The 23,795-nt window shown below is 45.4% G+C and overlaps 1 protein-coding gene and 1 long non-coding RNA gene across 2 annotated transcripts in view; one reads left to right on the top strand and one right to left on the bottom strand.

The window, feature by feature from the left end:
• The window catches only part of LOC147424827 (uncharacterized), a 44,020-nt gene extending 36,485 nt beyond the window's left edge, over nt 1-7,535 (bottom strand). Inside the window, exons 1-2 of the long non-coding RNA XR_015186383.1 lie at nt 7,399-7,535; nt 7,155-7,213 (exon numbers count right to left, since the gene is read on the bottom strand). This is a non-coding gene — a long non-coding RNA (uncharacterized LOC147424827). The remainder of the gene's footprint in view (nt 1-7,154; nt 7,214-7,398) is intronic.
• The window catches only part of LOC147424826 (malonyl-CoA decarboxylase family protein), a 59,849-nt gene continuing 41,934 nt past the window's right edge, over nt 5,881-23,795 (top strand). The window contains 5 exon segments of the mRNA XM_086499676.1: nt 5,881-6,744; nt 6,844-6,985; nt 7,116-7,293; nt 7,385-7,529; nt 7,645-7,735. Coding sequence (XP_086355802.1) covers nt 6,625-6,744; nt 6,844-6,985; nt 7,116-7,293; nt 7,385-7,529; nt 7,645-7,735 — 676 coding nt within the window. The 5' untranslated portion in view covers nt 5,881-6,624.

The raw sequence follows: 23,795 nt of genomic DNA, 5'->3' as shown, positions 1-23,795 counted from the left end.
TCCAAAGGCATTATGTAAAAGTCCTCATGCCCCAAATACCCCTGACAATGCAACCGAAGTTTGCCAATGACAGGTGTAATGGCTACGCCCTGCCGGGTGCCGCTAGAATAGCCTCCGCAAGTGGTCCCATCCGATCGGGAGTGATCTCGAGCCGCGCCGCCAATTCTGGTGAAATGAAGTTGGCCTTGGCTCCTCCATCAAAGAAGATTAGGGCCTCTTGGTCTTTCACTTTGCCCCAAGCTCGACAAAGTTCTGTACTCTCGTCCATGATGTTGGGATCGGTACCCACACAATCTGGAACCAATCTTGTTTTCATCTTGCCTTTTCTTCCACGTTCCTCAGTAGCTCTCGAACTCTCAGGCCTTCCGTTGTCCTTGTCATTCTGTTCTTTCTGTGCCTTTTTAGGGCACTTCGTGGGGATATGTCCATGTTCCCCACATCCAAAGCACTTCCCCTCCCTGATGAAGTGAGCTCTCTCCTGAGGAGTAAGCTTGGGTCGTGCATCCTTCTGTTCTGGGTTGCTCTTTCTCTTTCTACTTTCATTCGCTGAAGTCTGTTTGGGTCGTTGTGTCATGACCTCATCGGTGGGGTAGGTCAGACTGCCAGAGTGAATAGCAAAACCCTGTTTCGCACGACTCATCAATTCCTGAATAGAAGCTGACTTCTGTTCCAAGCAGTGATCTCGGATTTCAGTAGGTAGACCCAAGGTAAACCGCTCAATCTGTTCTCTGAACGAGATCTTCTTGAATGAAGAGGCGGATAGAAAAGAGCTCCAGAATCTCTCGCAATAAGCGTCCACTGTATCTCTCTTAGTCATCTGAAGATGGTTTCAAGCAGCTCGTATATCGTGTTCATACTCTCGAGTCAACCAAGAAGAAATAAAAAGCCTCTTGAATTTCAGCCATTTAACTGCCGTAGTCTGGCTTAATAGAAGCGTGGACCATCAAGTTCGAGCATTCCCCTTAGAGTAAGAGGCAGCTCTCCGAATCTTAGAGTGCTCTGAGTAACGCCGTCCCGCGAAAGCGATGTCAAACTGATGTACAAAAGACAAAGCCTTCGAAGCATCTCTATATCCAGAAAACGTGTCAAATTTAATTGACTGTCCACCTTCCTTAAACTCTCGGCCTTTCTTGCTTTTGTCTTCCAGAAAGTCATACTGGTTGGGTTTATAAAAAATTGTCTTCTTTGCATAAAAGTTGCTGTCGTCAGAGTCTGAACTGTCTGTAGACGAGTCCTCTGTAGAACTGTCACTCACTAGGCGAGGATTAGACTTCTTTGCCTTTTCTTGGCCTTTCCGAAGCGTTGTTTCTTGCTTTGCTTTTTGCCTTTTCTGTCTTCTTCGCTCGAATCCGAAGAGCTAGAAGAACTGTAAGAAGAAGAAGAAGAAGAAGAACTGGGTACTTCTTCAAATCGAACACGCTTCTTCTGTTTCTTTGCCTTATCAAATATCGACTGACGACCCAAATATCCCGGGAAATCAGTGTCTTTCTTATGCTTTTTGCCGTGCTTTTTAGCTTTGTTCTGCGCGTCAAAAATCTGAGCAATCCGTGCATCAACCACCTCTTCTAATTCCTTCTTTGAATATTTCTTGTGAGCAGAAGGTTTCTTGAGAGATGGTTTTTGGGGTGGTGTTGTGGTTTTCTGCCACTGCTCGTGCACTTCCTGAAAAGAAGTCTCGCTCATATATTTTGCCTTTTGGGTCCTTCGCAAAATTGAGCATCATCTTTGTTGCATCGCCGATCAATTGACGACACTCCATCTCTCGTTGCTCCGCCTGAGTAGGCCGAGGCGGGCCATACTCTCTGCCGGAATCTTCGTTGTGATCCCTTCCCGCATCTCCGGATGCAGAGGGAGTCGACTGATCCTTGCGTGAAGCCATAGGTGCCGTGGAGAAAATTTTTTGGGATCGGATTTCCCGTAGAAGAGAAATCGGCTGTGCTCTGATACCACTGTAACAAACTTGGACACTCCAAGTCAAGAATCTACTGCGACAGCACCAAATAACCACTTCAATACAGTTCGCAGGTCACAATAGATTTGCACTGGCCAGGCGGAGTTCCATGCCTAGAGATATTGGCCCCAAAGACTGGCGCCCCTTTCGGTTTTTCTTTTGTATTAATCAGTGTTCAAAGTACAAGAGTGGTTGGGGTCTCACTCTCAGACTCTGCGTCCAGATGCTCTGCAGAGTGGGAGCCCAATCTACTTATTTATTTACAAGGGTTGCCAAAAGCAGAGCCCCAAAAGCTTAAAATCAAAAGCCTGAAAATAAAGCAAAGGCTCCTTTCTCTCACAAGCTCTCTTGAGCTTATCAAATTAAAGCAAAAAGATCCTCTCTCTCTCTCTCTCTCTCTTTTTGCGTAGAAAAGCAGGACAGCCATAAATCACGCCGCAAAAAGCGGGATTCTGTCGTACGGTGCCACGCCATCATGTCTCTGCATTTTACAGAATCTTCCCTGCTGCCTTTAGGGTTAGGGTTAGGGTTTCTGCAGTTTTAGGGTTTTTGGCAGGTTTTAGGGTTAGGGTTTCCAGAATTAGGGTTTCAGCCAGCAGTTAGGGTTAGGGTTTCTGCTCTCGGGCAGCCACGTCATCACTTTGTGACAAGAGGTCTGCTTCCAGGGGAGGAGCTGTGGAAGAAGCCGTTGCTTCATCGGATTTGAGTTTCAGTCCCTCATGCGGGCGGCCTATGGAGCCTGTCCACCAGATGGATTTTTACAAAGATGCGTAGAGTTGGTCATAGCTGGAGATTGGAGGACCGATTTTTTGCAAGCCTGCTTAGGGCCTAGGAGCAGGTAAGGAGTGGCCTGGAGCAGCATCGGCCCACTTGCACGGAGGAGCGCTTGAGACAGCCTCTTATTCGGAACCCCATGGTTAGCACACAGAGAAGCCACCTGGTTGGTAGTAGGCCTCACGTCTCTTGGGGTCCCATGGCAGAGGGTCCAGCCCGCACTCTGGGCGACTTGCTTCAGTTTTCAGGCTTGCTCGAGGAGGTTTAGAGCATACAATTACGAGGGATGAGGGGTGCACAGAGCATGTGGATACTACAGAGGCTATACCAGCTAAGTGGCTTTCCCCTCTAGAGGCAGCAGGAGAGAGCTCCTAGATGGATGGGGGCCTTCACGTTGCTGGAGGTCCTCATTGCAGTCGAGCTTGCTCGGAGTCAGTACCTTGCATGTTCTTTGAGGTTCAGGGAGAAGATCGCCTTCACAGAGTCTTCGTAGAGGCTCCACAGGTTGCAAAGTGCCGTTTTCAGAGGATCCGAGTTGTGGGTATCTATGTCAGGGACGTGTAGCATGACACTACTGCTACTCTGTCTGTCAGCTAGAGTAACGATCGCTAGCGCGTGGTCATAGAAGGTAGTCCCTGCCAAAATGCAAACTAAATCACCCAAGTCACAAAAGTGCTCACTAGCATAGAAGCGATCTATCCTGGAAAGATTCACTCGGCCTACTCTGCTGCCGAATTTGGAAAAGGAGAGGCTATCTGAGGGCCGTGCAAAGCCAACATGCTGCCAAACATCGGAAATCCTCAAGGTCATACGTAACCGTTCCCAAGCAGCCAACTCAGCCCCATGTACAGTAGCATGGCTGCCCCCAACCCTGTCTGAGGGGTCCTCAAGCATGTTGAAATCCCCCCCCCCCAAATGCACCACTGCTTTGCATGGGGTAGGGATTCCACCAAATGTGACCAAAACTCAGCCCATGCACTTGCATGGTTGGGTGCATAGATGTTCAGAAAACCCACAAGGCAGCCATGTATTCGCATAGTGACTTCTGCCTGGTGCACTGATGCCTCTGCCCACAATAGCCTGCTGCCATGAATTTGCAATAGTCATACGTCACCTCCTTGAATGCCACCAGGCCCAAGAGCAGCTGACCAAAAGGTCTCACATCGACCATGCAAAATCTGTCCACAACACGAGATACGACTCTCACACAAGTGATGCTCCTGGAGCATAAGCATATCAATTGCTCCACCCACAAGGCATCTCCGGAGCTTCGTCGGAGTTGACCTCTATGGCGAACAAATTGAGGTCCACCTAATCCATATGAGGTCAGTGAGAGAAGGCTGATGCTGCCATCGCAGCTAGTCTCGCAATTCTACGAGGCACTCGTGGATGGGGAGTAATCCGCATTTGAGCGACCTCGAGAAAGTCGTGTCTAGAGTGTGTCGTGGACCCATGCCCAGGATGGGCATGCAGTCCTTAGAGCTACATCCTTTGTCCAAGAGTCCTCATGAACATATACATAGCAAGGTGCACTCTTCATGTCGGCAAAAAAGTGTACCACAATGTGCCTACATCTTGCTGTATCTGGTGGTGTCACAGAGAACTTGGCCAACGGCCACAGTTTGTATCAAATTTGTCACCCCCCAAGTCTTGCGTGTGGTGAGAGAACTCAAGAGCCTGAACCAGAAGCCAGTCCACCACTGTATCCATAGTCCACTTAGTCTGATCCCTGCCACATAGTGGGAACGAGAAACCAACCGTTGTGTCCAGGGCATCTGCCCCTCTAGCTGCTAGAAACAGTACATGGACCCTAAAGCAAGCTGCCTCAAGGTCGGGAGAAGAGTCGCCGAGGAATAGTGTGAAGTTGTAGTCAAAAATTCCCACCGGCGACGGATGTCCAAACTGGTTAGCTCACGAGGGACTGCCGGCAACGCCAGCACCAATAGGGGCGTCCGTAGGTATGGTTGCTGCTCCTGTGCCAAGCGGATCGTGGCAAATGCATTGCCAAGAGACCTCCGAGCTGCCGAGGAAGGGCCGGTGGCGGGGTATGAGAGGGAGCAGACGGCGGTGTAGGGGGACTAGTGGGAGGAATGGCAGAGGCGGTAGCGGGAAGGATTTTGGGGGGGGGGGGGTGGTGAAAGGGTGGGGGCGGTCGGCGGAGAGGAGGAGGAGGGGCTGTCGATGGCGAAGCTGAGGTGGAAGGGGTGTCGGCCCGGCTCATCTTGAGGTAGAGGGTCGAAAGGGTTCCCTGTGGGAACCCACTGCTGCTAGCCTGGTGCAGGTCAACCACCAGGGGCTCCGAACTGACGTGTTGGTCCCTGGCGACGTCGACCACGAACCTGCTATCAACCCTCCTCTGCCTGGACACACGTCTCGGAGGAGGTACCTGCTTGTGCTCCTTGTGTCTCTGCCTGCTGAGTCTGGCCAGCCTTAGTAGGCTGGGGCTGTGTTGTAGGTCGGGGCCTCCTCTGTGGACAAGCCTTCGCAAGATGGCCCATCTGTCTACAATGAAGGCACTGATTCGGGAGTTTCGAATACTCCATATTCTGGCGGAGCCAACCACCACTCACCCGAGGTAGTAAAACGACCTTCAGGAGGGTGTGGGTGTCTCGAACCAGAATGCGTACCTCCTCGACAAGAGCATCGGTAGCCGGATCGAAGCCATGGTGCCACCGTCAAAAATGAGCTTTGGCTGCTCGGATGGCAAGGGGGCTCATTGCAATGACCTTGGACGCCATCTTGGAAGTGTCAAACTCTATTTGATAGTAGTCGTGCTCGAGAAGCTGAACGTCGATGATCTTTCCCACCTCTGCCAAAAGATGGGCCTAGAAGAGATCAACACCTCCCTCTGCTAGGTCGGGTGTTGATGATCTTGCAGATGACAGAGGTGGCATGAAGGCGTGCCATCTCTGCCTCTAAGCTCTCTTGCTCTGTCGGCGAGAGATTAAGTCGGTTGGTGGATTTTGCGGAGTGGGGCGAGGGGGCTTCAATCGAGTCCCTCTGTGGTGGAGCAGAATCCTCCATTATGTCTACTGCTGTGACGCGAACGATCACTTATGATAGCCGTTCCAGGTTAAGGGGGGGAGAGGAAACAAGCGGGCAGCGGGCAGGGGTGGGGCGGGCTGGGCTGGAAGGCAACACGTAGGGCTGGGGGCAGGGCGCAGGAGGGGGCCGGGGGGAAGCTACACGAGGGAGCAATGGCGAGTGGGGTGCGGGCAGCAGCAGCAGCGAGCGCTCCCAGTTATGTGTCGTACAATCGTCTTTGCAAAGAGGGCTATGTGTGGATTATCGGCTCACCAGGATGCCAGACTAAGCTCCTCTAGGCCCGCACCTTGGTTCTGAGGTAGTAGTACTAGCATGTGGACATGACACAAATTCAGAGTGCATGTGACAGCCATGCTTGATTGATGCAAGTACTGGCTTCTGTTATGTTTGTGGCTACTTTGCTTTTTTTTGAAACCCATTTATGAGCACTGATTACCTAGTGGGGAATTCCTGATGGTGGTGGTAGGGATGTTGTAGTATTTTGGTCAATCCCATGCATGATGGGGTGAGTAATATTTTTTCTTGTAGTTGATTATCATGGGTCCATAACTTGAAAGGAAAAATCTGGGCTTTTCTTGTATTAATCCAGGTGTATATATTAGGTAGAAAACAGTTGGTTGCCTGGATTTAACATCTTATCAGCGCACGAGCTGGTTGAGAAAGTCCAAATTCCTAATGTCGAATGCCTCAGTGGAGTCTTAACTGAAATTTCCCTCACTGTAGCTTAAATTGAATCGGCTTTTTCTCTTGTGTCAACAGATAACTAAGCAATCCTTACAGATTGAAGATACAACAAGGTAGTAATGCGCTTTCACAAGGCTGTTTTGATGTGGTTTGTGTAAAACCTTTGGTGCATGCTTACCTTTCCAAATCGGTCCTGCAGTCTCTTTAATAGCTTGAAGTCATTGATCCACAAGATTTTAAATACTAAGGCCAGTGCTAGCTTCGATCTGGCTCTGAGCCAGTTCTCAAATGTGAGACTGCTTATATTCCTGTTGGTTGTGATTTATTATTAAGTCCAAAGTGATTCTCACAGTGATTCTCACCTTCTCACGGATTCCTATTTTGCTCAGGAGTACTACAATCTTGATCTGTCCAACAGATTCCAAGCTCTAAATCTGCTTGCCACAGAATATGGGGTGGATAGAATCGATGTCCGAAGCCTAGCTCTACAGTACTTCGGTCTATAAAATTGATTACTTCAGTTGTTTGGATGTGTTTTGTGTAGTGCTTAGTCAATTGCTTTTCAGTGGATTGGGTGTGCACATAAGCTGTGCATGTATGTATATGTGCACGAAAGTTAAGTTTTTGAAGTGTTGTATTTCTTTGTTTGTAATTATGGCAGGTAAGACGGAGAAGGAAGGCAAGCAAGAAGAAAACATACCAGCTCTTTATCGTACAGAACAGGCCCTGCGTTCTGCTCTTACGCCTCTCTCTGTGCAGCTGTTCAAACAGTTCAATTGTCAGCCAGGAGGCTTGAAATTTTTGGTTGACATGCGGGCTGATTTGAGGGCACTTATCCAGTATGTGTCAAAAGTAGCTATTCATTGCATTACTCAATGGAGTGATCGATATTATAGTTTATGATTTCATTTAGTAAGATTCTTGGCACAGGGAGCAAAATATACCAGCTTGTCGCCATTTGGATGCTTGTTTGAAGGAGATGCTTGAGACTGCATTAAGTCCTGCTGGCTTAGAACTCCATTTATTCACATGGGATGATCCTGCTTCGATTTTGGAGAAAATTGTGATTTTTGAGGTAACAACGGTGATGTGAGCATAGTGCTAGCTATGAAAGCTCTTGTTCCAACTGAAATTTGTAGCAGGAGCAGATGACGCTTTGCCTGTCCTCAATCTGCATTTTCCTTGAACAGGCTGTTCATCCAATAACCAATCTTTATGATTTGAAGCGTAGACTTGGACCAGGGCGTCGCTGCTTTGGTTATCTTCATCCCTTGTTGCCAGGTTTATAAAAAAACCCAACAATCAATGTTTCGTTCTTCTTGGGATAATACTGCCTGCTCTGCCATTTCTTATCATGGTGAATTGCATTTCTTTGGTTTATGAAGTTGGATGCACTAAGAACTATCTCCTCTTTAATTTGATCACCACGCCCAGCAATTTATGCCTGAGAATAGGGCTGATGAAAGGGGCCAAGAATTTGCTGGTTTGAGTTGGATTTCAAGGGCTCGTTCAGCTTTCAGCTGCATGCCATTACATTCGGCCTTTCTGGCTTTGAGGGTAGAGTAAAGGGGTAAACAATTTGCCAACCATGGACTCATAGGTCTACCTCTTGATCAATGGGCATTGATTATAGCAGTCTTCGTGCTGTATATATTTACGTGTGTATTTCAATAGCTTATTTTTTACTGCTTTAAGGGATTTTCTTTCTTTTCCTCTATATAAACTACTAAGGCATTTATTACCACCCCCTTTACGAGATCTATAAAGTTCAGTAACTTTGAAACCCAGTGATGCTTGTGTTACCTTTATGAGAACGACAGACTGCACGCTGATCGTCCTCCTACACCCTTCGGTGGCTGCGCTTGTGATGATGTGATGTCATTCAATGGCATGCCTGTACCGGAAAAGACTACTGTACTCTGTGCAGTGGGTTTCCTCGGTGCAATATATTGAAATCTCACTCTCACACTAACTGGTACAGTAATACAACAACAAGGCGCTCAAGTAGACAGGGGTGTCCACACTCATAAAGCCACCTCAGGACAAAGAGAGCACCAAAGACCACTCACACGAGATTGATAGAACTGATTGACTGCACACCGAGCTCTAGACCAGGGACCAGGGAAAAAATTCAAGGGGTTGTAGAGGCTCAAGGTACAGGGTAATAGTGCAGTGAGCTTTAAAACTTGACCCCAGATACTAGACACTCTAGACTAGTGGTGATGCTATGCGAAGCTGATGAGGCTGATGATAATACATATCAACTCCTGTAGTCCTAAATATATTCCATACAAAATATCTGACTGAGTGGTCTAGCTAGTTCAACCGTCAGCGATCACACACCAAAAGGCATTGGGTCCCACAAGTACAGGGGTGCACTCCTTGGTCCACACAACTGCGCCATACACCTTGGTCCACACCGTGTCATTGGTACACTTTGGCCCACGCTACACTCTGGTCCACAGGGTGTCACAGGTACATGTCGGTCTACATGACACTGAAACCGGGAGGAGTGGATGGAAAATAACAATTGGAACTGTAACACATCCAGAACGAAGCTGTAATATTCTAAATACTTGAACTGAAAGAGAACACTCTAGACGAGACATGGAGTGCTGGCCATGCTCCTCGCATGAATCTTTGTCATGATCTCTTCCCGCATCTCCGGATGCAGATGAAGTCGACTGATCTCTGTTTGAAGCCATAAGTGTCGCGTAAAAAGGATCGGATTTCCCGGTACAAGAGAAATCGGCCACGCTCTGATACCACTGTAACAAGACTTGGACACTCCCAAGTCAAGATCTACCGCGACACCACAAGAATTCACTTCAAAACAGTTCACAGTTCACATTTGATTCAACATTGGCCTGGCGTAGTTCGGTGCCTACTAGAGATATTGGCCCCAAAGACTGGAGCCCCTTTTGGTATGTCTTTTTGTATTAATCTGCAACTCAAAGTACAAGGGAGTGGGAGGCTCTCACTCTCAGACTCTGTGTCCAGATGCTCTGAGAAGTGGGAAGCCTGGCCACTTATTTAAAGGTTACAAGGGATGCCCAAAAGCAGAGCCCCAAAAGCTGAAAATTAAAAGCCTTGTAAAAAAATAAAGCATCAAGGCTCTCTCTCTCTCTCAAGCCCTCTTAGGGAATTAAAGCAATTCCCAAAAGCTCCAGCCTAGCCAGCCCTGCGTAGAGAAAAGCAGCCCAAAATTCTGTCGTCTATACACTGCTTTTCCGTACGCTGCTGCCGTGAATTGCGTCGTGTTTTCCGGGGGCAGTACGGACAGTGCCACGTCATCATTTCCCCGAACCTGCCATGTGAGACTACTGCCAGCAGGTGTGTGTGAGTATTGGGCAGCCACGTCACTAGTTTGTGACTCTCTCTCTCTCTCTAGTTGTTTTAAAGTGATAAATTGTTGTAGATTGTAGTTATCCTTGTGTTTCCGTCCAATCCCTCGCCGGAATTTATTATAATGCTGACCTTTAAAGGGGTGTCTCGATGCACACTAGTCACATACCGAGGCAATCTCACCCATTTTTGAAATATTAATGGTTGACACATCACGATGCAACACAGGTGATTACAGGTGCAGTCACAAGACATAAAGACTGTAACAGACTTGGACACTCCAAGTCAAGAATCTACCGCAACAGCACCAAATAACCACTTCAAAACAATTCACAGTTCACAATTCATTTAACATTGGCCCGACGGAGTTCCGTGCCTAGAGATATTGGCCCCAAAGATTGGCACCCCTTTCGGTATTTCTTTTTATATTAATCTGTGCTCAAAGTACAAGAGTGCAGGCAGGCGCTCACACTCAGACTCTGCGTCCAAATGCTCTAAGTTGTGAGTGGCCTACCCACAAATTTAAAGGTACAAGGGTTGCCAAAAGCAGAGCCCCAAAATCTGAAAATCAAAAGCTCAAAAGCTTGTAAAAAGAAAGCAGTAATTTCTTTCTCTCTCTGTTGCTAAATCAAAGAGGCTTTCTCTCTCTCTCTCTTGCTAAAACTAAAGCAAGAGGCTTTCTTTCTCTCCAAAAGCGTAGGAAAAAGCTGTCGCCAACTCTGTGGCAAAAAGCACTGTAAAACGCGGAATTCCATACGGGCTGCCATGTGTCATGCTCTCCGCAATTTGCGGGATCCGTACAGCCTGCCGCCACGTCGGCCTGCCATTTCCGAGGCTTGTCCATTCAAGGCAGAGAGTGTGTGTGATGGGCAGCCACGTCACCATTTGTGACATACCCCCCTCTTGAAAGCATTGTAATCGCCCTCGATTACGCCTGCAAAATAGACAGAAGCCATAAACTGTCTTAGCAGACACTGACTGTTAGTACCGACGCACTAGGAACACACATCTAGCACATGTACCAATGGACAGTCACATCACACGATATCACAGGACATCACATGACAAATCACATTCAACATTCATTCGGATCTTAGAGCATGATTTACCGGCAATGTAGCTAGCAATCGCATCTAGATCCATTCGGGACCTCATCGATGCCCGATGACTAACCCCCATTGCAACCATGTCTATTCGAGATCAATTAGACCAAAATGCTGCAGCCATTTCGTCTATCAGTTCTTGCACTTAAAACAAGTCAAGAACAAATCAGTTTCATATTCAGGAATTCCATTTCATAAAGTCATACAGCAGAATACTGTCAGCTCTCAGTATCCCTGAAGCTCAAAGAGACATTAGTGACTCTAGTACAAAAATCAAGGCATCTGTTGACAAAGGAGCGGAGTAACTCCCCTCTTGTGCATCCCACTGCACCACATCTCCGGCCAAGCTGAATTCTGGGTTCCATTTGGAGTAGACTATGCTAAACCAAAAGCTTCGAGGTAAAGTTTCACTATATGAGGAGTATCTGCTAGGTCCTCCTCCTCCATCCACTTCGCATCCAATGCAGGATAGTTCTTGAACTTAACCAAGAACCGCCTTCGGACTTTACCTTTACTCTTTGTATCCTTATGTGCCAAAATCTGTTCAGAAACAAGGATCTCCTCGTTTTCTTCCACTTCGGGTTGCTCATTAGGCTCCCCATCATCAGGCACATCACCTTTAAAAGGTTTCAAAGAGACTCACATGGAATGCATTATGAATCCTCCAAGTATCAGGCAGTTTCAGTCGGAAGGAGACATCATTGATCTTTTCAGAGATCTGGAAAGGTCCGTAGTATGGCATACTAAGCTTTGGAAAAAGCCTCTCCTTTTCCTTCTTCTTTCTCAGGCATGCCTTCTCAAAACGTAAGAGCACCCAATCATCCTCCTTCAATTTCAAATCGCGACGATGGCGATCCGCTGCCTTTTTTTGTCTTTCCTGAGATTTCTGCAAAGCCTCGCGGACCTTGGCAAAAGCCGTGTCTAAGTCACGCGTATACTCATCAGCTTCAAAAATCTTACCTTTCGTGCTTAGAAAGGGTGGAATCTTCGCAGTACCTTCAACAATCTCAAATGGCGCCTTCCCCGTCAAAGAGTGTATCATGTTATTGTAGGCAAATTCCACCAAAGGTAGATACTTTTCTATTGAGTCTTCTAATCCGAGATATAAGACTTCAATAAATCTAAAACCACTGAATTGGAAATCTCAGATTGCCCGTCAGTCTGCGGGTGGAACGATGACGAGAACTGCAACCGCGTGCCAATGTTCTCCCAAATTGCCTTCCAAAACAAACTCGTAAATCTGGGGTCCCTGTCGGAGACAATCGTCTGAGGCATGCCATGTAATCTGAAGATGTGGGCCACAAACAGTCTTGCTAAGTGATCCGGTTTGACTGTTTTCTTCAATGGAATGAAATAAGCCTGCTTGCTAAATCTGTCAATAACAGTCCAGTTACCATCTTGACCGCTCTGTGTTCTCGGGAGATAAAAAATGAAATCCATTGCAATACTTTCCCAGGGGCGGGTGGGTTTGGGCAAAGGCTGTAACAATCCCTGTGCTTTATGCCTGTCAAACTTGACCTTCTGGCATACCAAGCAACTGCGCATAAACTCTTCCACATCCTTCTTGAGTCTTGGTCAAAAGAAGTATCTCTCTACCCCATTCATGGTGGTAGCGATGCCGCGGTGACCCGTAAAAGGTGGACAGTGGCATTCAGTCCTAACCTTTTCCCTCAACGGCTATGTAACGCACAACATGGTTTTTCTCATCAAGCAGCCATCCCGAATGAAATATCCCGCTACTGTCTCCCCATCCCGTATCCGTGTGAAAACGTCTGCATAATCTGGATCTGTGGCATACTGGTCGACCATATCCTCGAAGCTCCTATGATGTATCGCGGAAATAGCTAGAACCAACGGCTTTCAAGACAAAGCATCTGCCACCACATTCTTCTGTCCTTGAACATGGACAATCTGGAAGTGAAACTGTGACAAGATGTTCGCCCACCGCATCTGCTTTTTCGATAGCTGCTTCTGTGACTAGAAGTAGCGCAAACTTTGATGGTCTGTAAAGACAGTAAAATCCGCTCCGAGTAGGTAATGCCGCCACTGAGTAAGAGCATGGATAACCGCCAAAAGCTCTTTCTCATAAATCTGTGTTGTCATTTCCGGCCTTGAGAACAATCGGCTCTCGTAAGCAATGACATGGCCTTCTTGCATTAAGACCGCACCCAGACTACGACCATAAGCGTCACAATATACTTCAAAAGACTTCTGCAAGTCCGGCAAAGTCAAAACTGGTCCCGTAGTCAATTTCTCTTTCAAAGTTTGAAATGCAGTCACCTTTGTGGGTCCCCACGAGAAAGGGACTCCTTTCTGTATCAAGATATGCAAAGTGGAAGCAACCTCTGCAAAATTTCGAATGAACCGCGTGTAGTACGAACACAATCCCAAGAAACTTCTAACTTCATGGACATTCTTCAAATCGGGCCAATCACGGATAGTCTCTATCTTGGCCGGATCCATTTGCACTCTTGCTGCTGACACAATGTGTCCCAAAAAGTGTATCTCTGGTAGGAAAAATTCACTTTTCTTTGCATTAATCACTAACTTGTGATCTCGTAATGCCTGAAAGACCTGAAGTAGATGATCTCTATGTTCCGCCTCATTCTTGGAGAAAACAATGATATCATCAAAGAAAGTGCCAACAAATAGTGTACTCTCGAAAAATCCTGTCCATCATCTGGTTAAATGTCGCAGGAGCATTGGTTAAGCCAAAAGCCATTACCAAAACTCAAATAATCCAAAAGTCATCCGAAATGCTGTTTTGTAGACGTCTCCCGGCACGATTTTGATATGATGATATCCACTCTTCAAATCAATCCTGCTAAAGCACAAGGATCCCTGTAATCTGTCGAGTATATCATCGATCCTAGGAATCGGAAATCTGTTCTTGATGGTGATTTTGTTGAGAGCTCTATAATCTATGCACATTCTCCAAGATCCGTTTTTCTTCAAAACCAACAACACTGGAGAGCAATACGGTGAAGTACTAGGCTGGACAAGACCCTTTTCCAAGAGGTCTTTCACTTGGTTCATAATCTCTTCATTCTGTGCTCGGCTCACACGGTAAGATGGCCGGTTCGGTGGTGTGCTTCTAGGTATCAGATCAATGGTATGATCTTCAGGACGAGCAGGTGGTAACTAGCATGGTAGGCCCTCTGAGAAGCAATCGGCCTATGTGTTCGTGGACAAGCTACTTCAATAACAAGGGTTTCGTCAGTCCAGTCAGTCTAGATTAGAAGTGTTCTGGCACTTTTTGTGAGTCTGTTCGCAGACTGTGCATGCCCAGGCACTTAGTGTAGATGCATATCCTCTGGTTGCACAGAGCATGATTATAAATATTCTCATTAGAATCCATCAGAATCCTTCAGGGGAATTTTCCAGTGCATTTAGCCTATTCTACCTATTTTTGACATTTTTCACTTATTAATTTAAGTGACTTTTGTTGGAAAGTAGGTAGGGCAAATTGGGTAAGATAATATATAAGCAAACCAAGGTTAGCACTATTTGGCAGATGAGCAAGGAGAACAGAGGCCTTCAGCGACAGGTTCCTCCTCTCTCTCAGCAAGACTCCCTCATTTGGGCGATTCCCTCTCAAGCAAGTCCCTAGCGTTTTTGGTCATCATCGCCGTAGCCTCTCTTCGCTTGGCGTTTCCAGCCAATCACCATCGCTTGCAGTTCCCATCCCTTGGCGTTTTCAGCAGACATCAATCGCCAAGCTTCCTTCAAGCCCAGCGTTTTCAACAGCCCCAAAGCAGTGTTTTTCAGCAGCAAAAATCAGCCCCAATTCAGCGTTTTGATTTGCAGCAGGTTATTTTCAGCCTATGTCCATAGCGTTTTCAGCACCACACAGCAGCAAAGAATCAGCGTTTTCAACAGCCCCAAAGCAGTGTTTTTCAGCAGCAGAAATCAGCCCCAATTCAGCATTTTGATTTGCAGCAGATTTCAGCCTTGAGCGTTTTTGGACAGCAGATAAGTAGCTTCAGTTTTCAGCCCTAGCGTCGGCCTTGTCACCCCCATCGACGACACCGACATAGCCTAGACTTGCATCAGTTTCATGCATACACTTTGTACCAGTTTGTGCAATCAATCGTAGACCACTCTCGGCAACGAGAGTGGGGCCTTCGGAGGAGGGTTTTACAACATCTTGGTGTCGTATTCTCTTCTCTCTCTATCTCTCAGTCTCATACACTTGCACGCACAGTGTCTACTCACTTTGTTCCTGATCATTGCACTCTCTCATTAAAGACGGAAGGCTCTCCCTTCCATAAGAACCAAAAGGAACCTTGAGCACATTATAATGCACTCATCTTGAGAAAGAACAACATTCATTCCGCTGCACCTTACATTTTTCCTACCTACATTCCAACAAGGGTAAATGAAAAGTCACTTATTAATAAAATGCACTTTAAGAGGTGGTTCACGCGCAGTAAATGCCTAAGTGCTAAAATGCGGTACTGTGCAAGAGAGGGTATGCAACTATGACCGGCCTCGACATGCACGCCCTACTAGAGGCTCACAAAGGTGCCGGGCTAGGTCCTAATCTAAGACTCATGCTAGATTGTAGCAGAAGCATGTCCACGTAACGTAAGTGAAGTGCGCACGAGACACCCGACCCCGAACTTATTAGCCACTTCCACCCTTGTTTCCGTGCATCGGGCGTGCTCCCATCTTCATTGCTTTGTCTTCCAGGGCATAAGCCATAAGGAATCAAAGATCACTTGCAAAAGATTTTTCGAGTCGGTGTTTTTTTTTACTCAGAGGTAGTGCCATGCAGTGGTGGATGTCTATAGCTACCAAGCCGCAGACTCCAAGGACTTCGAAAGCTTTCAAGAAAATTTTTACCGGAAGTTACATGCCATCTGACATCTTCCTTCAGAGTGCAGCTTCGAGCAGAGTGGGTTATCGTGAAATGCTTGCCATGGAAATCCTAGCAGATTACAACTTGGAGTCTTTGGACATCTTTCAACAAGTGTCTCTTCTTGAGCTGATAACCTTGGAGGTCCAGTGTGATTGCTATGTCTTGCGACTGTCATCACCGTCACAAGGACATTGTCTGTCGAAGAGCTTATGAACCATGCTGTGTCGGCTACAACCTTATCGAAGAAACCTAACCCTAATTTTTGGTATAGGTTTTAGGATGGCAAATCAGTCATCTTTTCGAGCTTGATTGATGTCAAGATTTCTTTTTAAGTCTGAATCTGTTTGGTGATCCTGTTTGGAATTTGTTTGAAATGGATGGTATCTGTCTTAAACCTGTCTTGGTGCCAATTTGAATTGTTTGACTCTGGTTTTAATATTGGTTTCAATGATTGGTGATTTACTCTCGGGTGGAGTAGTGAAGAGAATTGATGTTTGAGAATGCTTGTTCATACTCATGGCCTGGCCCCTTGTGGTTATTTGCGGGGGAGAGGGTTATTGAATGTTTGAAAAGTGCTGTTTTTACTCATGGCTCAGACCCTTGTGGTTATTTAGGGGGGGAGTATTGTTGTTGTTACTCATGGTCCGGACATGGATGGTTATTTACGGGGGAAGTATTGTTGTTGTTACTCATGGTCCGGACATGGATGGTTATTTATGGGGGGAGTATTAAGAAGTCTGAGCAGTGGTTACTCTCAGCACCTCCAAACGACACAGACTGTGGTTTGGGGGGCGTTTGGTTGTAAAAGGCCTTTATATCTCATGGCCCGGACCTTTTTAGGCTATTTTTGAGGGGAGTGATGAGGGAGTCGTTGAACAGCTCATAGCCGGGACCAAGATGGTTGTTTACGGGGGGAGTGTTCATTGGAGGCTTAATGTTTCTATGTCTTGTAACATGCATATGTAACATTTAATGGCCTAAAAACTTGTGTGTAGCGGAAATTAGCATGAACATAGTGGGCATTTCATTAGAATAGATTCCTAATGAGAATTACAAGAGTGCTTGGGTGGAGAGAGCAACAAAAAGCATAACACCTAGTAAGATAGCATGAACAATACTTTCAAAAGAGAGAGAAATTAAGCTATTGACAACAGTTGAGGACCGGATTTGCATGGAGCTGGTCCCCCCTCCAAAAGGCTTTGTATTATGGTTTCTCCCATCAAGAGAGACATTGTACAATACAATTCTTTGTGTTCCTTCAAGACTAGCTAGTGCAATGAAGATGAAAGCTTCATGCACTAAGCAAAACACTTATCAAACACAACTTTAATTCTCCCCGGTCTCAGACCCAAGACCTCACACACCTTCGAAGATGGTGAGAGCTAGCAGGGTATGAGAGTAGATTGAGAGGAAGGAGTAGTCTTACGAGAAAGATGTACATCTCCTCACATAATCACTCATATTAGCATAGCTTAGCTTAGTAATTAGCATGGTAGAGGAGATGAGCATGCATTGAACCTTGGCTCTTGGTTGGATTTGCATCACAAAGCCAAGAGTTGTTAGTGTAGGCCTCCCTTCTCCCAAGCTTGGAGTAGGTGGTAAGCTTTCCATTAAAGCTTGAGAAGGAGAGAGAGTCTTCTTTGCTTCACACATGAGATTGTGTGAGTGTGTGTGTGATAATGCCTTGCAAAAATCAGCCCCCTCTCTCTCTCTTGGTCGACCCCTCTTGCTATTTGCTCATGCTCTACTCTCATTGGACCTCCCCAGGCCTAGCCAATGGTAATTAAGCAGTATAAGTGATAGCCTTCTGACATGTGTCTCCCTTTCCCCTTTTGTGAGAGCTTTAGGTAATTTAATAATTCAACTAAACTCTCATTGGACCCCTTTGCCTCCTGGCCAATAGGAATCAGGCAACCCATTGGGTTGCTGAATGCTCATTGGACCCCTTGGGAGACTGTCCAATAGTCTTCTAGAGGACTTAATTCTCATTGGTTCTTTTATTGAGTGTTTTTAAATTAATTAAACTAGATTTACTCTAGCCTAATTCTCATTGGTCCACCTCTAAGGCCATCCAATAGGAATTGGGTACACCTTGTGGGCATTTGGCCTAGGGACCTGACATGTGTCCCTCATTTCCTTTGTGTAAAGGGAGCTTGTGTGTGTGTGTGGCTTTCTCTCTCATCCCCTACAAGCAAGGCTCGGCCCCTCCTAAGTAGGGATTGTAAAGACTTTTTTGAAACACACAAAGCATCCAATTCCCCCATGGTTGACCTTTGGACACAACCTTTGAATTTTGGAACCTTAGCATTTTGGAAGTCTTAACGGGCTGAACCTTAGGGTCTTTTGAGTCCATTGTTGCACATGGCTCTTTTGCAGATGGCCCCCCCTTTGGATCTCTATTTTCCCTCCTTTGGATCCCTACTGTGGCCGGTCTGCTAGCTTAACCAATATTCTAGCTTTTTCTCCCCTGGCACTTCCCCATATTAAATGATCAGTTTAACATGAGAAAATCATTTAGGAGAATTAGATATTTATTATGATGACATTACCTCTCTCTTGAAATCATAGTCGTCCTCGACTATGGTGTAGAGAAGATAAAGCATATTCATGAGTCCTTTTCTTAGCGGGTAGAGGATCCCTATGTTACCCTACGACATCATTCCACAATGGATGACTAGTCCATTTGGCGCTTGAGAGCATGAGGCTGCCACAAGCATGTCTGCACATTAGTCCTATCAATCGTCCATAGTAGAGTGACAAGCTCTACTTGGTGTTTGGGAGACGTCGTCTCCGCAAACTTGATCTAAGCATGTATACTACTTCATTTTTGTGCACAATAAAGAAAAAGAGAGTCTTATAAGACAAAAACTTTGTTCATTTTTAACATTTTGTACATTTGCTTACTCTTGGGAAGCATTGTAAGCATTGACAAGGTTTAGGTTATCCTTTAATGGTATGCCTTGCATCCATCTAGCATCTTCACAAGGATAATTCTTAAACTTAATAAGATATCGTCGGATAGTCTTACCGCCTCTTAGTACCTTGTCTTCATGTCGGAGAATGGACTCGGGCTGCAGTACCTCTTCTTGGTCCTCGATCTCCGGTGGGTCTTCAGTAGTTGGTTCTTGAGGTGGCTCTCCTTTGTAAGGCTTTAATAGGCTCACATGGAAAGCATTGTGTATGAGCCAATGATTGGGTAACTTGAGTTGATAGGCCATCTCATTGATTGGCCTAAGAATCTGGAAGGGACCATAGTACCTTTTTGCTAGTTTAGCATAGTACTTTTGGTGTCCCGTAGGATTCTTGCCCGTCGTGTGCCTTAATCGAGCCTTGGGGAATTTTAATAAGACCCAATCATTTTCTTTAAAGGCTTGGGCTCTTCTGTGCTTGTCAGCAGCAGCCTTTTGCCTTTGCTGTGAGATAGAGATAGCATCCTTAATCTTTTGAAAAGATTCTTGTAGGTCCCGGCTATACTCATCTGCAGCGAAGATCTTCCCATGTACCTTAAGTAGCAAGGGACTTTTTGATCTTCCTTCAATTACCTCGAAAGGTGCTTTTCCCGTGGAAGTATGTACAGTGTTATTGTAAGCATACTCCACTAAGGGTAAGTACTTCTCCCATTGGGATCTTTGATCTACTTCCGTTACATAGGTTTTTAGTAGATCGAGAATTGTTAGGTTAGCTATTTCACTTTGGCCATCCGTTTGTGGATGATAGGCCGAAGAGAAGTTTAGCCTTGTCCCTAAATTCTCAAAGAGACCCTTCCAGAAATTACTGGTCATTGTAGGATCTCTATCCGACACTATGGACATTGGCAAGCCATGGTACTTGAAAATTTGTGAAATGAAGAGGGTTGCCATTTGATGGGCTTTGATAGTCTTTTTGACAGGTATAAAATGAGCTTGTTTACTGAACCTGTCTAGTATCGTCCATATTCCGGTATTCCCATGGATAGACTTAGGCAATCCAAAGATAAAATCCATGGATATGCTCTCCCATGGTGAATTAGGGATTGGCAAGGGTTGAAGCAATCCAAGTTGCTTCCCTCTATCAAATTTTGTTTTTGGCATACCACACATTTAGAAACATACTCTTGTATGTTCACTTTCATGGTAGGCCAATAGAAATATGTTTCAATTCCCTTAAGGTAGACTGAATCCCTCTATGCCCCGCATAAGGTGGAGCATGAGATTCATACATTACTTTCTCACGTAGTGAGTTAGTAACACATAGTCTATTGCCATAGAGAAGATAACCATCTTGTAAAGTAAATGGTTCTTCTTTCTTCCCTAATGCAAGGGCTGAAATCACACGTCTAAAATCGGGATCAATAGCATACTCATCTATCATTGAAGATAGATCATTGTGAGTTGCTATGGAAACCGCATTCGCTCTCGGTCGTCTTGAGAGTGCATCAGCTACTTGATTATGCTTGCCAGCAATGTGAGCACTATGAAAATGAAATTGCGAAAGAAAATTTTCCCACCTCATTTGTTTGTCGGAGAGCTTGGTCTGCGTCATGAAGTACTTAAGACTTTGGTGATCCGTTCGCAGAATGAAAGGAGTCCCCAATAAATAGTGCTTCCATGAGTCTAAGGCATGTAGAACTGCAAGGAGTTCCTTTTCATATATGCCTAGAGCTTGCTCAACAGGGTCGAGCCTTCGACTTTCATAGCCTATGGCGTGCCCTTCTTGGAGCAAAACAGCTCCAAGACAATCACCACAAACATCACATTGGACCTCAAATGGTTTTGAGAGATCCGGTAGTGTAAGCACAGGTTGAGAGATAAGCTTTTCTTTAAGCTTTTCGAAAGCATTGTTCTCCTTAGCAGACCATGTATACCTAACACTTTTCTTTGTTAGGTCATGTAATGGTCCCGCAATTTGTGAGAACTTTTCTATGAAGCGTCTATAGTATGCACACATATCTATATAGCTTTTTAGTTCATGAAGATTCTTTGGTTTAGGCCATCCTTTTATTACCTCTTAACTTTGATGGATCCATTTGGATGCCATCTTGAGAGATAATGTGACCTAAATACTGAATCTCTTGCAAGAAAAATTCACTTTTCTTTCGATTAACATAAAGTTTATTCTCTCTTAAAACTTGAAATATTACCTGGAGGTTTTGCTTGTGTTCGTCTAATGAATTAGAGTAGATGATAATATCATCAAAGAACACTCCAGTGAAGGTTCGATGAGGCTTGAACAGCTTCTCCATCAAGCGGTTGAATGTGGCTGGTGCATTGGTCAAGCCAAAAGGCATGACAATGTATTCGTAAAGACCAAATGTGGTGAGAAATGCGGTCTTTACAATGTCTTGATCAACTATCCTTATTTGATGATAGCCACTTTTTAGGTCAATCCTACTAAAGTAGGTCGATCCTTGTAGCTTATCAAATAGGTCTTCTACCCGTGGAATGGGAAACCTATTCTTGATAGTGATCCTATTTAGTGCTCTATAGTCGACACACATACGATATGTGCCGTCTTTCTTTTGCACTAATAGCACAGGTGAGCAAAATGGAGATGAGCTAGGCCTAACCATGCCCTTCTCAACTAACTCATGCACTTGCTACATAATCTCCTCTTGTTGAGCTGGAGAAACTCTATAAGGAGGTTTGTTAGGCGGTGAACTTCCTGGAAGAAGTTCAATTGCATGGTCATTATAATCTCGTTTAGGAGGTAGCTCACAAGGGATGTCGTCAATAAAAACATTTTGAAACCCCTTGAGAAAATTGGATAACTCTAATTCCTTTTGGTTGCTTTTATTTTCTTTTGCTAAAGCATTAGGTTCATTTTGAGAATCTTTAACAAAAATCATGTACACGGAAATAGAGCTCTTTATTGACTTGTTGAAAGCTGGTGCATGTACAATGGGGATAGTGTTACCCATTTTCTTAGCATCTATATACATGTCTTTTTTCCTGAACTTAAAGGAGATTCTCCTTTCAGGGAATTTAACATTGGCAGCCAGGCGATCAAACCATTGTGCCCCTAGGATTACATCCTCATGCTTGAGAGGAGAGATAAAGAAGTCCTCTTTGTCCACATAGCTTTGGACATGAAGCCTCAATTTCCCGATTAAGGGAGTGACTGAAGCTTCTTGCCCCTTGAAAGCACTGTCTGCGGGTAGGACATCTCCCATCTCGTAGGCTTGTATGCCTAGCTTGGTGGCCAACTCTATAGATATAAAATTGTGAGTAGAACCAGGGTCAAAGAGAATAAAAGCATCATGTTCTCTTACCTTTCCCCAAGCATGGCATAGAGGAGATCCTTTGTGGTGAGTTTGGTGAGTCTCCTCCTCTTGGATTTCAACCAAGGTAGCTCTAGGAGGATCTTGGCGGTTGTTCTTTTGGGGACAAGCGCGGTACGCATGCCCTTGTTCGCCGCACTTGAAACACCGGTTATCCTTGCGATAACGCTCAAGCTCTTCAGGAGAGAGTTTGTTTTTACCTCTTTAAACTCCCTTCTCTTTAGCTTTGTTGGAGTTGCCCTTAGGAGACTTTTGGACATTGTCCTTCCCCTTAGGTTCGTTGGAACCCTTGTTTTCCGTGGGCTTATTATTTCTTTTAGCCCCCGTTTGGAAATTGATTCAAGAGGCCATCATAGTATGGTGTATTACCGCCGATATGGTACGTGGCCTTTGGGAGTTGACATACTCCGCCATTTCTTTGGTTAAGCCCGCACAAAATTGTTGCTTTTGCTCTCCAAAATCCAACTTTTTGAAGACAGTGGCTTTGAGTTGTAGCTCCCGCTCCCAAAACTTGTCTACATATTTGTGGATGGATTCATAGGGAGAGAGCTTTAAGCTTCGCCATTCGGTGAGTACTTTGTCTTTGGCATCAGTGGCCAAAAACTGCTTCATAATGGAAGCTCTTAAAGCTTTCCATGTTCGTGGAACTTCACCGTTGGCTCGTAGGCTAGACCACCATTGCCTGGCGGACTTTTGAAAGTGCATAGCTACATGGCGTAGCTTAGAGGACTCCGTGAAGCCCTCATCTCCAAACGCCGCATCAAGCTGTTGGATAAATGCCAAGACTTTGTCCGTAGCACCAAAGGTGCCATCATAGGTAAGGAAAGAGATGCTCTTCCCTCCCTCTTTGAACTTCTTCAGCTTGGACGACCTCTGCCATGCGGCATAGGATTTCCTATGGCCTCTTCTTTTTGATGGTTCAAAGGTTTCACCATCACTTTCTTCAGAAGGTGAAGAATTTGAAGAAGGTGGAGAAGAGGGTGACCTCTTTCTCGCCTTTTTCTTGTCTTGATCTTCGTTGTCTTCACCATCACTTTCATAAGAGGAAGAGGATGAAGAAGATGGAGAAGAGGGTGTCCTCTTTCTCGCCTTTTTCTTCTCTTGCTTTTTATAATCTCTCTTTGAATTATGGTGTGAAGAAGGGTACGATGGTCTTCTCCTCTTTGGTGGTGATGGAGAGCATTTAGCCCGCCGTCTTCGTGGAGCCATCTCTGCCGAGGTGGCAGGAGACTCATTTCTTTCTCGTTCCTTCGGTAAAGGCTCTTGAGTTCTCCTTTGGGAAGGAGATGCATCATCAAGAAGTAAATTCTTGAGCCCTTCGTATGGATTCTCTTCTTCTTCCCGAATCGGAGAGAGACCTCTTTTGGAAGTCTCACAAGGAGGCTTCCTAGGTGTTCTCTCGTCATGGTGGTGAGCTTGGAGAATCCCATAAGCACGGAGCTGCCGTTGCACTTTACTTTGAAGAGATGGATTGCCCATGGCTTGTTGAAGCCTAGAAACAAGATAGTTAACAAGCATCGGAGCATCATTAGTAGCTTGCTCATTAGCAAAATCAAAATTATCAACATTAATTTCACTCTCTTTACTATTGTCAGCCATTCTAACAACTTTTAGGTGTAAACTTTTTAGGTGTACTTTGGCACTTCAAGCCCTAGTTGCTACTCCTCTTTACCCCTTTAGAAAAAGCACTCAAGCTACTGTACCCGTGGCTCGAATACCATTAATTGCAAGGAATAGAAGAGAGGGTCGTTCAACACCAAAACAGCACCGGCTCCT

Source organism: Adiantum capillus-veneris, chromosome 25 (assembly GCF_014529385.1).
Source record: "Adiantum capillus-veneris isolate H3 chromosome 25, ASM1452938v2, whole genome shotgun sequence".
In the NCBI taxonomy this organism is placed as follows: Eukaryota; Viridiplantae; Streptophyta; class Polypodiopsida; order Polypodiales; family Pteridaceae; genus Adiantum; species Adiantum capillus-veneris.
The sequence above is the reverse complement of the archived record's forward strand: the minus strand, read 5'-3'. Positions and strand labels throughout refer to the sequence as shown.